Source organism: Ceratosolen solmsi, unplaced genomic scaffold (genome assembly GCF_000503995.2).
Source record: "Ceratosolen solmsi marchali unplaced genomic scaffold, CerSol_1.0 scaffold28, whole genome shotgun sequence".
Classification (NCBI taxonomy): domain Eukaryota; kingdom Metazoa; phylum Arthropoda; class Insecta; order Hymenoptera; family Agaonidae; genus Ceratosolen; species Ceratosolen solmsi.
The window spans coordinates 2,861,679-2,877,264 of record NW_011948429.1 but is presented as its reverse complement, the minus strand read 5'-3'; the positions used below and the strand labels follow the sequence as shown (position 1 = coordinate 2,877,264).

At 34.3% G+C, this 15,586-nt stretch overlaps 1 protein-coding gene across 1 annotated transcript; it reads right to left on the bottom strand.

Moving 5' to 3' along the window:
* Positions 1 to 8,492: 8,492 nt before the first annotated feature.
* On the bottom strand, positions 8,493 to 15,123 carry put (activin A receptor type 2 punt). Its single transcript, XM_011501549.1, has 8 exons — positions 14,561 to 15,123; positions 13,289 to 13,482; positions 12,942 to 13,104; positions 12,720 to 12,859; positions 11,986 to 12,365; positions 11,061 to 11,385; positions 10,171 to 10,302; positions 8,493 to 8,804 (listed from the first exon to the last, which is right to left on the bottom strand). The coding sequence occupies exons 1-8, from the start codon at positions 14,661 to 14,663 to the stop codon at positions 8,619 to 8,621; spliced, it is 1,623 nt and encodes a 540-aa protein (XP_011499851.1). The 5' UTR covers positions 14,664 to 15,123; the 3' UTR covers positions 8,493 to 8,618.
* Positions 15,124 to 15,586: the final 463 nt, after the last annotated feature.

Genomic DNA, 15,586 nt, shown 5'->3' with positions numbered 1-15,586 from the left:
AAAAAAAACGGTCATCTTTCTATATTCTTCTATTGCGAGAAACATTTAGTTTATCATGACTATTGTATTGGTTCTTCGCGTAACTGCCGATGAGTGCGGACGTGAATCAATATAATATTATTGGAATTAATATTACATTTTCAATATCATATTCAAATTTATCAGTGGCTGTAGAAATTAAACAATAATTTAATAAAAAAAAAAAAAAAAAAAAAAAAAAAAAAGATAAAAAAGTTTGCAAAGCTCTCATTCATCATAAAAAGAGCACTGACCTCTTTAAGTTTAAATTGTATTTAACAGCTGGAGAAATAACAATTCCGAGGTCTAATTTGAATTATTATATCAATTTTGAATATTACGAGTCGGAACTTTGCTGGCTGCAGTATGATCAAATGGCCAATCGTTTCTTAATAAAAAATCGTTACAATTTGCAAGTACTATATAAATACCAATAATTTTAAAATTGCACATTTGGCAGTAGTTTCAATAAAAAAAAAAAAAAAAACAAACAAAAAGGGAAAAACATAATGCAATATATTTACTAAACAGATGTTCACTGTAGGTCTAAGGACGAAAAAAAAAAAACAAATCTCTCGACTGGTTCATTTCTGGCTTAATCGCGATAGTCTTACGTCTCCAAAATTACATGTAGTTTAGTTTGTATTTTAAATTTTATTTACAGTCAACCTGCAATCGACTAGGTGCGGAGAAACATCCGATCATCAAAGTCTCTATGATTATACCATAATGGTAGGAATATACTAAATTTGTTTGTTAATTTTTTTATTACCATGTGTATATATATATATATATATATATATATATATATATATATATAGCCAATAATTTGTATTAATTTTTTTTTTTTTTCATAAAAAATAACTATGAAACAAATCACTTAATAGTAATTGCTTACTTTATCTAGATTAACAATATGTTTCGACGCGCCTCTACTTATCACGCGTTTTCATGTATACATATATGCATATACGTACACAAATGCACGAGCGCGCATGAATGTATATCATATGCGGATTAATCGGTCTCCATAAAGGAAATTTTTTTTATAATTCCCTTCGGTTTACAAATAAAAATGTCAGTTCGATGACTCACACGAGACATACAAATGATGAGTATGTACGCAATAAAATTAAACCCATAAACCAGATCTGAAACTGTTTGATTCGCTGGCGTCAATGGTCTTGTATATTTTATTGGTCAAATTATGTGCGGTAATCAATAATTTATTGCAATCAACTGGTAAAACCTGCAATACTGATCACTAATCATTCAATATCTTACGTTAATAAGAAAATGTTCAAGTACTATAATTAGACTTATGTATGTAGCATAAGTAACATTTATATATTTATTTATGAGTGAAAATATAGCTTTGTCTTTTGTAAATAAAATATCCACTTAGTATCCACGTTAATTACATGATCCATGTATTGAGTTAGACTAGAACGAAATTTTACATCATAGACTGAGTGTGCACCGCACAGAATTTTATTACATAGATATCAAATTAAAAACTTAAAAATAACAAATATATTGTAGTATTAATTTTCGTATAATGCGAATCTTTAGCTTTTACGTAATTTTTTCATTCGCAGCAATACTATCGAATAGTTTATTTAGCTGAACATTAATTCAATTCATGTTGCCTTGAATTTATTTCATGAGAAAGAAAATTTCTAACAATAATAAACAAAAATAATCAAAACTGACAGACTTATTAACTTATTATTTCTGTTAGTGATAGCATAAATACGCTTTCACTTATCTGTATCCTTAATGATATCTGTTTTGGAATTTCTATTTACATTTTAATGAATATTTCAATAAACAATCATATGGCAATATACCTTTTAGTTGTCTTTCACTCTCTACTTACCGAAATTCTCTTTTCCTTTATTTAACCCGTTGTATTTTCAAAGAATTCGCAATATTCTATTTGACTTGGTTCAGTATCGCAACTTTTAATGATTATTTTCTACTGTGAAATGACATTTCCCTCAACAACCTCCACTTAAATTGAATAATACAAATTATATTGTAACAATTATTTGTGCTCATCAATCGGTAAAACAAATAATTATTTTTTCTTTTATATATATATATATATATATATACATAAATAATTGTCGAAAGGAATATATTCCAATAGGTAGCGAATTTTATTGATCTTAGCCGTATATAAAAAAATTGAATAATATGATGAAATGTACGAACATGCTTTCTCTGGATACTAAGTTTATTTTTCCGTTTATAAGACAAGATTCAATGTTGTTTTGTATTATTTACTTTATTATTTGAACACAGACGTTTATTTTATTACTTCGTCTTTTATTTATTTAATTATTTATTTTTGTTATTGTTGTTGTTGTTGTTGTTGTTGTTGTTGTAAATGTAATAATTATATTTAAATATATTTGTCATTAAAAAAGTATTGAAGGTTCTACTATGTATTGTACAATGAACCAACAATGAATAAATGAAGTCTAGTATGAACACAAACTGTATAAAGATGTATTTTTAGTATTCAATTAGTACAAATGAAATTTCGTTATAAAAGCGTGCGTAGACATTGTTTTTGTAAACAATAAAGCGATGACAAAATTGTTTACTGAAATTATTATTTAATGTTATTTACAATTTATTAAAATCATTAGTAATAATACCCTTTATAACCGAATTTATCGTTTTTATATTTACAAAATTCAATCAAAATTTGCTTCTTTATTTAATTCACTTTCAATAATTTTTGTTCCGAGTTTAAACCTAACTGAGCCCGATCAATCTCTGGCTAACATCGATAAACTATTGATAAATAGTGATTAATAGCCAGATCCTAGAAGATGAATATTTAAAATCATTTCGGACAGTCATCGCTTTTTTTATTCTTTTTTTTTTTGTTTTTTTTTTTGTTTTTTTTTTTTTTGTTTTGTTCTATTAAAACAAAAATGTTTAGATTGAAAGGTGTTTTAAAAACAAGGTTTATTTGATGATAATTTCAATGAAAAAATCATTTAAACATCGCTATTGTGAATTGTATGTATTAAATTCTTATAAAATAAATTTTGCACTTAATGGTGCATTTTTACAAAGAAGCATAATTAAATGCGAACATATTATGTAAATTATTTATTACAAAAATTATAATGTTTTAGGTATGTACAAAAAGTTAATTTAGCCAAAAATAATATTTAACAGCTTTTAATTTCTTAAAACGTAACAATCCGTTGTTTTAGAGTAACATATTCAATTATAATTCAAGTAACCTCACATAACCAAATCGAAAATGCTCGTAAATTATATAGCGACAATGATTTAATTTTATTTCTTATCGTTATTATTATTATTATTATTATTATTATTATTATTATTGTAAATATGTTTTTGACAGTTTTTTGTTCTATAGATAATCATTTAAATAGTACAATCCTTATGAAATCCTCATCAAAATCAATTTTGATATTATGTATGTAGAACGCAATATAATATCATTGGAGTTTACAATCTACAATTTATTCGTCTTTGCCAGATTTAATTTAAATATCAACATATTTTAATTATAAATTGGATATTGGAATTTCATATACTATGAATATTAATAAAATACCGTAAAGGTCGACTTAAATATTGACATTGGCATTCGTTATTTTGTATAATTTATATAATTCATAATAATAATATATATAATATATAATAATATAATTCATCATTGTATAATAGAAAAATTTATTAATTTTTTTCTTCTAATAATTAAATTTTGAGCGTCGTTATGGTTACAAATTATTTTCATGTTTTTTTTTTTCTTTCTTTTTTTTAAGGAAAAGCTGTAGTAACATCTCGGGTAGCTTTATGTGATTACATTATAATCTTTTATGTTAAAAGTAAGTAATTGCATTTTCTCATAATAAGCGTTGACTGTCCGACGTTTCTTAACACTTTATTCTCTACCCTAAACACTCGCGAGCCGATAAAAATATGTTTGTCGTATTTGTCGTCGCAGTCCGATATGTCTGGGCCCCTATATAAGAAAAAAGAGTGGCATTATATGGCCACTCCATACTTTTTGCTTATAATTAATGCATAATATTCTTACGCACTTTGTATTTTGTAACGTTGTTTAGACAATTGTTAATAATATTACAATAATATTGATTACCATTATCGTGGAATAATTATTTATATTAGGTACACCCGGTTTTGCGTTTTTCATCTGATACATCGTCGCTATAAATTTTCTTTCTAGTGTACAATAATTTGGGACTTGTGACGGGGGTCGTTGGACGGGTGATGTGGTAGGTGGGACGTGGGATGTGGTTGGGGGGGGCATAAGTTGCAGAAGCGCTTGGCGTTACAATTACAATGAGTTAATTACTTTATTGTTTTCTTTTATGATCCTGCTTTTATTTTGGCACCGTCGAAAGCCAGAATTCGAAAGGAAAGCAAAATCCAAGGATTTAACGCTCATTTTTTTTTAATTACATACGCACTCATCAATTGAATATTGTAATACGAATTGATTAACAAATCATTCTAAAATGTTGAATTAAAAAAAAAAAGAAAAAAAAAAGCATTATTCTTTTAATATTTAAGCGTTTAATGTTAAATTTAAAGGAATTAATTATGAATTCTTTTAGTGATTTTATCAAATATGCAGAATAAGTTAAATCGTCGGATAGAAACGTCGTCGCAAAAAATGAATGTTTCACTTTAAAAATTAACGTTTTCGTTCCTTTGGTCTTTAATTAAATTTTTAATTTTCAATATTTATTTACATTCTAAATGGCAAGTGATTCAGCAAACTGAATAATTTCGCAATAAAGAAGTTATCTACGTACTGGTTTAATGTGTCAAAAAAAAAAAAAAAGAAAAAAATAAAGTTTATCATAATCGATTGAATGTACTGAAATTGAAATGAAAAGCAATGACTTTAATATTATTAAACACTTTAGAATTCGTTTTAATGAGAGGATGAGAGAAATGAGAAAAGTGCTGGTTAATGATAAATGATAAATTGGAGTGTCTTTAACTTAAGAATTAAACACGATTATTGCGCACCTTGGAAGACGAACAAAGGATCGTCGATCAATAATTTTCTTTTTCTTTCTCCTTTTACTCTCGAGATTACGTAAAAATGGGTCGGACATTGCTCTTTACGTTCGCATTTGTACAATTTCACCCCTTAATGATTCACAATAACAGTTTCAAATTTTTTATAAGTATTTTCTTTGCACGTCAATGATATAAATGTCTATATTTAGTAGGAGGCCAAAAAATTTTATAAAGACGAGGCTTGCGTGAGAAATATCTACGTCTTGTCTTCCGTTCATTTCTCTTCATTCTAGTAAACATTTTTATTATCATTATCATTTGTCATTCGAAGAGAAAACTAATTACGTATTTAGAGTTTGTGTTAAATCTTTTATCTCACTTCATTCCGTACATAAAGTTTCAACGCGGGAAAATTTTTTATTAATGAGAGATGAACGTTAAAGACGAGCTAAAGATTGAACATTGCGCGAGTACATAATTCCTCATGGCATTGTCAATCGACTGCGCGATTGTGTCTACCAGGTACATTGTAACAAGATTCATTATCATAATCTTAAATACCTCTTTGAACATTTTTTTCTTTCCTTTTCTTCGCCTTTCTCGTGTCTTATATGCGATTCAAGAATATTGTTAATAATACATATGTTCATAAATGCACAGAAATAAAAATGTTATGCAATTCTTTTAAGCTGCACGAATAATAATAACAATAATAATAATAATAATAATAATAATAATAATAATAATAATAATAATAATATCTAATAATATATAATAATAGAAAATAATAATAATGTTAAAGCAATTATATAATTATTAAGATAGTGAAAAATTAAATATTAAGTTAAATAGTGATATTACATGAATAATCCTTATTATATCCGAATTATAATATATTAGCGTTTTTTTGCATTTACAAAAGAACACGCTCGATATTAGTATTTCATTGGCAATAATTCCATGTTCATAAGCATATAAGAAGTCATGAAGTAACTTATGCTTTGAAAATAATATTTGTAAATTTATTCCTGCGTATTCATTTATACATACATAGTTATAACCTCTTGCGAGGTGGTACCGATGATTTAAAAACGGGCACGTTTGGTTCAAGTTTTGTCAATGGGAAACGAGGTGCTCTTTTAGCGTGACATTTAATGTGACAAAAACTTCAACAACGCAGTGCATATATTCGTTAGGCTCTTTAAAAATCGATTCGCTATAATGTACAGGTGCAAATTTAACGTATTTACTGTGATTATTGTAATTATGTACAGAGCATTGTGATATATTAACTATAAATATATTCAAGGGTGGGAATGCAACTTTCACCAAGTATTCCTCTGCTTATATGCACCGAAGGCAATTATGTAGCAATAACCATTGCAGCGTGTTGAAAAAAAAAAGAAAAAAACTTAATCTATACTTTGCATTTGTTTAAAATTACAATTTAGAAAAATCATCGTTCACATGTAAAGGGCTTATTTCAAACATAGGAACACATCGGAAATGTTAATATATATATATATATATATATATATATATATATCAAAATGTTGTATGTAAGATTTATTTCAATACTATACAATGGAAATTATTTTATAAAAATACGTAAATTTTTCAATTTATAATTATCAAGTGAATTAGCGAATGATCGGCTTAACAAAATGATATTCTATAAGAATCAGAATCAACAAGAGGAAAAGCAATTGATTTCAACGCGCGAAAACATTCCTTTTGCCAAATAGCTAAGCAAAAGACTCAATGAAAATGCATTTTGACACATTAAATACGAGCGTACGGTACATGTCTCAAAATTCTTAAGAAGTGAATATTTAACGCCAACATTGCTGGATTTCATAATCAACTATAAATTACATTAAATGGCAATTAAGCAAAAAAAAAAAAAAAAACCAGAAAACCAGCAACCGTAGTACTTGTCATGGTTCTATAGTATAAATATCGATATATACGAAACCGTCGTTCCCCATTGACGTGCTTTTTCATTAAGATATGACTATGGCGTTTTTAATTTATATTATCGACAATAATCCCTTGCGACGTTTGATTATTATACAAGTAAGTACGCAGCAAGAGAAGAAAAATTAGCCCCACTGATTCGAAGGGCAATGATCAAACAACCGATAAATATCTCTATTAAGCATTAACTAAGGATAATACATTTTAATGTAAACTAAAAGTTGTTATTTAGAGCAATTACCAAGCTATCGCTCGTATTTAAGCGAATTTATTTCAAAAGCTTTATCTCATTGTAAACGATAAAAGTAATTATTATGAATTAACATTGCTTCATTCGTCTTATGTTAAAGTCACATTTTCAGCAAAGCACGGCTCTACGATATTTCAATCATTTTAATGGAACATCTACCTTGCAATAAGTAGAATCTCGATATCTTGTCACGCGCGCGATAACACTATTTATATCAAATGGTACAAGAGACAAATAATAATATTTATGAAAGCTGAATTCATTGGCGAGAAAGCAAAAAACGAGAAGAAGAAGAAAAAAAAAAGAATAAATAAATAATAAGAAAACACCATGTCATAGCTTAATTTTTCTTCGTTTTATGTATATGTAAGAAAGAGCTTTGCCCCTATACGAAAATAACGATCGGCTGTGCATTGTCAGAAACTATAAGCTACAAAGTCGTTATTATACACGCTGTAATCTATTAAGTAATCTATATAGTCATTTTTAGTAGCAAAAATTTTTGTTAACATACACACAGCCAGATGGCAAATAATAATAGAGTACGATTCCAAATGAAATGCACAATACCACGATGCCCCACGACATTATGCACAAAGCTTGAACGATAATCAGGATGTTTGTAATTATTCACAACCTTGAAATATGAAATTGTTATACGCCAATAATGCGTTAATGGCCAATGGTATTATTATAGGCGTAATTATAGTCGAGAGAAGCTGCTGGCGCGAGCAGAGCTCGAGACACAGATAAGAAAAGAAGAAACATAAAGCGTCACTGCCCCACCTTCTTCTCCGACTCGGCCAAGATCACATTCGAAGGATGAAGGATGAAGAGAGACACTCGTGCACGTTTAGCGTGGGGCCAATCGACCAACTATACCTCCGCAGCCAAGAGTTCCCTCAAAATCTTGACTTTGCCAGCAATCCCTTTAGTTGCTGAACGAGCATGAAAACCCGTTGCCGGCAATTTGCAAAAACGTTTGCAAATTCTGTACCCTAATACATCATTGCGCCATTCCGCACTGGATGCCTCATCGATAAATGTATTTATTCCCCAGAGTGTCAATGAATTCGATGATATAGTGGTTGCTGCGATGTGAATGATGCGAGACCATACCTTCATGCCATCTATTTACCGCCACTCCTACTCCAATACATTAATCGTGTGTGCTAGTAGCGCGTATAGCCAGGCCAGAAATGTGTCTGTATGCGTTACGAGTATTCCCAAAACTGTCTGCTGGCTCCATTAGCTGCTGGCGACGATACTTGCGGCACATTTGGTCACGTCGATGCAAATATCCACAATGTATACGAATGTTGCGCTACATACTAGACTCTTTCGTGGTAAGGGATTCGCTCGTGTTGTCGACGCGTATGAGGGTCGATGAATTTAATACCATACTTCGGCTCAAGGACGCCACTCGCTCCATCACGCACGAGGCCGAGAGTCGCGCCTCGGCGTCGTGATCCCAGCATTCCTCCATCGTGTCGCAGATGGCCAGTAGTCCCTGGAAGCAATATTTTAATGTCCCTGTTAAAACGCTTATCCGCTGATTATCGTGATGGCTATAAACACAACTAAACAGTGAAATTGAAATTGCCGCTTCATTGGCGCGAAAATTCACGAGCTTTTAGCCTGCACCAACTGACATTATTGAGCTCTTGATTTTTATATAACTTTAACAGAGCGGATGACGGAGTTCGAGGGGCGAGGGGGTGGGGGGGGGGGGGGGGGGGGGGGGGGGGGGGGGGGGCGAGGCTCGAATTACTCGATAATTAAATCGTCATTCGTCGCTTTTATTAAACGACTCTATGCTTTTCGAATATTAAGAATAATTAAACCAATTCGTGGAATTGATCACTAAAGACGACGGGGTTATGGTATTATTATCGTATAAATCGTATAAATTGGATAAAATGACGTGATGTGTGTGTGTGTGTGTGTGTGTGTGTGTGTGTGTGTGTGTGGCGGGGGAGGGGGGGAGGAGAGATTTAGTATTATTAATAGTAGTAGTAGTAGTAGTAGTAGTAGTAGTAGTAGTAGTAGTATTTTCAATCGTGACTTTAAAACGCCGCAAATCAAGATGGTTATACGCCACCACCAGTCAGTCTTTATTTTTCAATTTTTAATCACCGTTATATTTATACTTATAAGACTATCAATCTTTCAGGAATTGATTCGAGGTCGTTATTATTTCGATAACGAGAGCTCGGTAAAAAAATTTTTGTCATCTTTATTGTCGACATTATGATTTTAATAAAATTTAGGGATCTGTTTATTAATAATCCCTGTCAATTGTTGAGAAAATATATCCGTAGCACTTAGAGTCTAATATTACAGAATGAGATTTTAATTAAATTATAATAGTCACTTGGAGGTGCCGAAAGGATCGGTATTTATTTCTATTTGTTAATTTTTTTTTTTTTTTTTTTTTTTTTTTTTTTTTACAATGTTGACATATTTCGATGTTTGAATTCACCGATAATTGCAAACTAAACAGGTACATCGCCTACCTTATTAAAAGCTTACATATTATATTAATATTGATAATAAAATAAATAAACGATGTCACCGTGTGTATTAACTCGTATTAAAATATTTAAAAATTCAATTTTTAATTTTAAGTCATAGATTAATTTATTCTCTCTCTCTCTCTCTCTCTCTCTCTCTTTAAACGATGATACAATTTATCGAATATATTTAGTAATTTGCAAAATATTTGAACATTACAAGTCCTATATTATTTTACATTTAAATAACGAATAAGCAAACAGCGTATTTGCTCCATTTCAGAATGAATAAGCTCCTACTACATTCAAATAAACTATGTGTAAAATGGAAAATAAAAACCTCCCAAAAAGTCTGAATCTTACCGGGTGTTTGCGCCAAGTGTCCAATATCAATGGCCTCTCCTTTTTGTGAACCACACTTTCTTGCATATCTTCGAGAGTAGGATGAAGTCCGACTTCTTCCTCAAAGGGTAGCCTGTATTCACCAATTGGCCCCTACGATTTATAAATGAACAATTGTGTTAGTGACACGCAGCGAAGCATATGAATTTATAAGTAACAATAAAATTATCTCAATAAAATTATTATTTGGACAATAAAAACTTATTTTTGTGCACATCTAAACGTTATCATCTTCATTTTGATAATGCTCGATGATGTACGAAAATTCTGAAAATATATTATTTATTATGCTTATCGACTGTTTTCTTTACTTCTTAATAACAATAATAATAATAATAATAATAATAATAATAATAATAATAACAATGATAATTATAATAAGAATTTAAAAAAAAAAAAAAGACAAGACTTTTCTTTTCGGAGAAAAGAATAATAGAGCAGTGACATGTGCGTGAGGTAATGAGGCGTTGAGCTTAGCATTTCAAAATTTTACTAAAAACATAAGACGTCAAAAATTTCAACTTCATCGCTTATTTTATCATGCATTATTTCGATATTTGATATATTTAATTAAGCTTATGTAAAAACAAAAATTAGCGCCAAAAATTACAAAGAGAAATACTGCATATTCCTATTACAGTTAAAGTAACCTTCTGTTAATTTCGTCGCACATCCCAATTAAAATTCTTTAAATTCAATCCCACCTCACACCAACTCACATTACACCCGTCCGTCCACCAAACCCATCCGCGAGCTAGTGCTAATGCAACTAATCCTGGATATGTGAATACAGTTGCATGCGAACTACAAGTACCCTCGACTAACGGTGCTTTGTCCTTCAAACGACTCACGTCTTGTACGGTGCATCGCGATGCCAATTCCCATAGTACGAGGCCGCAGGCGTACATGTCGATGCGCAGGAACGAGTCCCTGGTGAAGTTGATCGCCCCCTCGAGGACCTCAGGCGCCATGTAGCGACGCGTCCCAACCTGGCCGTGGGTGTCGCCGCAGGGCTTCCCCGGATGGAAAATTAGGGCCAGACCGAAGTCCGCGATGCACGCGCTCATGTCGTTTTTCAGCAGAACGTTCTTCGACTTGAAATCGCGATGCGCTACCGCGGGCTTGTAGCCGTCGGCCTTGTTCGCCGGGATCTCCTCGTGCAGGTGCATCAGACCCCTGGAAATTGCACAGTGCCTTTATTGCCTTATTATCATTCGTACGAAATATGCGAGCGCGGTCTCCTCCACTGTTTCTCCCCGGGTGCGCAAAGCTGCACTCAACGGTTTAAATGTTTAAAAATAAAAAAAAAAAAGTAGAAATGTATCTCAAGGACAATGCGTTGGCCGTTTGATTTTGTATATACTCTTAAGGCACATATTGGTAGGCTTTTGCGAATTCCTAACCGATCGGTGGACAATATGGACAAAATCGAAATTTTTTAATCGAGCAACGTGCTGCTAATGCAAAAGTTACTACGTACCAAAATTATTGAATTCAAGTCCGTAATACTTTAAATCGCACTCGATACTTTCAATGTCGATCCATCCAAGTAGCCATTGGCCACTACGAGTTACTTTTCTCTCTCTCTCTCTCTCTCTCTCTCTCTCTCTCTCTCAGCGAGACGCTATAATGCATCTACGACAGCATCTCCTACGTACACATCGAGAATTTCCCCTCGAGTGTGGCTCGACATTAAAAGTGAAAGCCACCCCGCGAAAGCCAACCGTAGTGGTATTATTGTGCAAAAGCTCGAAATGACATAACGGCTGACGGTACCTGGCCATCGACTCGGCGATCCTACACATCTCCGGCCAAGATACGACATTCGCCTTGAGATAATCGCACAGAGAGCCCTTCTCGTGGTAGGCGGTGATCAGCCAGAATTCGGCCTGGAGATTGTCGCCCCGCTTCTCGACCCCGATAAAGCACAGAATATCCTCGTGATCCATATGGGCGAGTTTGAAGATCTCCTGCTCCGATTGCCAGGATTGCTTGTCCTGAATGGGAAAGACCTTGACCGCGACGACCTCCGCTCTTAATTGGGCCTTCCACACGGCGCCGAATCGGCCACGAGCCTTAATCTCCAGCAGCTGGATCGGTCGATTGCCGAGATTCGGTGAGGGTTGTGGCAGTGGGCCCGGCTCGATCGTCGGTATCTGGAAGAGCGAGTTGTCACGTTGGGATTTGGACTCTTTACACTCTTCACTACTACATTATTTCAATGCTTAATTGTGGCTAACTAATGCTTGAGCGAGCTCCTGGTCTCTCACTGTCTCGGACTATTTTCGTGACTTTTTTTCAGTGTGAAAAATACATTGGCATGCCAGAGGCTAAAAGGATTCGCTTCAATTGTTATGAAAATGACCGAGTGAGCTGTGAGATACCACCAATGGGAGTGCTCTAAACGTCGTACGTAATTGGACAATGAAAATGAACGTTACTAGTTGACTTTATGCATATTGTATTGCTGATTAGTTGCGAGATTAGAGTGAGATGGATAATTTGAATACCTCGTTGAAGTAACCCAATTTCGTGTGACGGTAGTAGTAGACTATTCCCGTAAGTACAACGAAAATTAGTAACATGGGAATAGATATCGATAGGACCAGTGTTACCACTTGTTGGTCCGTATTAGGAACAGCTTCGAATTCTGTAATAAATAAGCTCGATTTAGATGAATTATCTAAATAAAGAGAATTTCCGACAGAAATCCCGACCGATTTGTTATTTACCATGTATAATTCGAGGTGGTTGTGTTGGTTGTGGATCCCATGAGAAATTTTTGTTACACATGTTTCCATCGCAGCAGCAAAAAAAGTGTTGCTTCTTTCTGTCTGCATTCTTCTCCACGCAATGCTGCTTATCGTAACACTCTTTACTATCCAAGAAGCAGCCCTAAAAGTTTGTAAAACAATGTTTAAAAAATTGAATGAGATTTAATCTGCTTAAGATGCGCTTGAGTGATAAAAATGAAAGAATTATGCTGAAAGGAAACGTACGTTTAGGATGCCGACTATCCGTTATGACTCTTTGTTTAAATGCGTAAAACCAAGAGGCAAATACCATTACTTTCGCTTACTTTTAACTTTATGGTCGATTTTTGCGTAACGCTGTCATACTGCCACAGTACGTAACAATGATTGCGTTTGTCAGGATCGTGTGGTCCGCACTGCTCTTTCTCCACGCAATCGTCTCTGAACTCCCCTGCACACATTGTTTCATTGTAAAACTCGCAGTACGTTGATCCCTTGACGTCGTGTGTACTAGCTTGACCTAAAGGCAAACATTGGGTTTCTTATAATACAACAATTGCTTATTACGTAGTCTCTTTAGTTTCATTTTATTCGTAATACTTATTTAACCGATGTCCAACAGTTTATCGATTTACTAATTTAAGTGCAATACTTTAAGATTCGATTAATGATTAATATTAGTCGTGAGCTAATGCCGCTCTATGAAACATTATAAAACTTTATATTGTATTTTAAGTGCAAAATTTGAGTACCACACGAGCAATTTTTTCCAAATACGACAAACTCAATTTTACGTAGTCGCTCGTATCTTTTAATGTAATTTTTTATAAATACACACGTGAACGGTGTACAATTCGGATAAATAAATGAAAAATGAAACAGCCGTGGCACTGAAACAAAGAGAGCTTTTAGCATTGTAAAAACAACACTAACGAATAATCAATATCAATTTAGTTTGCCAATGTTTTTGCAGGAACTAATGTAGCAAGATTATAAATAATCATTTACTTTTAAAGAATTCTATTTTGAAAAACAGGTATGTAAGCTCAAATTATTGTTAGATTAACGTCATTTTATAAAAATGATATTCGATAATATAATTCGAAAATAAAGTCATTCGTGGCAAAAAATTGTAAAAAATGTTATACTTAGCATTGTCAACGTGCACGCTTAAGCTAATAATACAGATGGTATCCTTGATAGAAAATTATTACCATTTCGACAAGCTCTTAAGCGTGAAATACCATAGGACGAATAAGTTAATTATCGATGCAAGAAAGTAGAGATGCTCGATAAAATTTCTTGAATTATAGAAACAAATCATTTGGCTTTAATGTCTGAGCAACAACAACCGGTACTTGCCCCTCGTCAATAAAGTGGTAATCGTTTTGAGCAAGAGGCAAGCGCGCTCTACAAAACCATTGGACAATTTCTTATAATAAATTGATGTGATTTTAAGCCAAAGTCGATGCAAAGCAGAATTTGAACAATGCAAGTCTTGACCCCAACAATTGGCTCTGTGTTCAAAGCTTTTCTTACATCAATTACCCATTATATCCCTAAAGACATCCTAAGCGATGGACACTGGATGGACTTACCCAGGAGACCAAGCAGTACAAAGGGCACGATGGTGACATAGGCGATCATCGTGAGGGGATCAGGGATCCCGGGAAAATCAGGGTAACAGTTTTCGAGCTTCATTCGTAGTGAATCGAATGGTAGTGAGCATCCTCGTAGTAGACTTTTCGATGTCTGTTATCGTCGGTGTTCGTGTCGGCGTCAGTGACGATGTTGACGACCGGGCTGACGGCGGCAGCAATAGCAACAGCACTAGCAACAATAGTAGCAGTGCCGGGGACGGCGACGACGATGAACTTGGTCAGCATTACTTTGCGCTGTTGTTCCGCCGCCTGTTTTGATTTCGAGGTGGGCTCGCTCGTTCACTCGTTCTCCTTCTCCTCCAGCCCCTCTGCCTTCACCACCCCCTCGACCTTACTTCGGCGAGCTCTAAATTTTTTATGCCTCTCTCTGGGCCACGGGGACACACGACGCAGAGCGACCAGCGAAGACGAGCCAACCGATATATAAAACAGATAGAACAAAAACACGCAATAGGCGCGCGCGCGCGCGCCCCGAGTAGAACGAGGACGGACAGCGCTGCCGCGTATAATCGTACGCAGAAGCGCGTACTCAGACTCTCTCTCTCTCTCTCTCTCTCTCTCTCTCTCTCTCTATCTCTCTATCTCTCTCACTCTCGCTCACTCACTCTGTGTCGCGCGAGCACGCACGCACGCACGCACGCACGCACGCACGCACGCACACTTGGCCACGAATTAAATATAGAGAAGAAGGAAGAGGAGGAGGGTGAAAGACGAGATCGACGAGGGCAGCTTCGGACTGGCTGACGGTGATGCTCTCGCCCGAGGATGAGGCGCCTTCAGAGGCGGACGGGCGCTTGCTCAGGAACGGGCCGAGAGCTACACCGAGGATGATGCTCGGATGAAAATCCGCGACCACACGTACACGCGCGCGCAACGGACTAGAGCATCGCGCATAGACAAAGACCCGCAGAGATGCCTGAGAGCCTAGTGGTGCGTGGGATTACCACGCCATCCGCCAGGTGG

Excerpts from the sequence above, each read along its gene's own strand:
- put (XM_011501549.1), bottom strand. The coding sequence starts at position 14,663 with ATGAAGCTCGAAAACTGTTACCCTGATTTTCCCGGGATCCCTGATCCC. Across the intron at positions 12,860-12,941 it reads ACCACCTCGAATTATACATG|AATTCGAAGCTGTTCCTAAT; the intron begins GTAAATAACAAA and ends TATTTATTACAG. Across the intron at positions 12,366-12,719 it reads AATTGGGTTACTTCAACGAG|ATACCGACGATCGAGCCGGG; the intron begins GTATTCAAATTA and ends TCGCTCTTCCAG.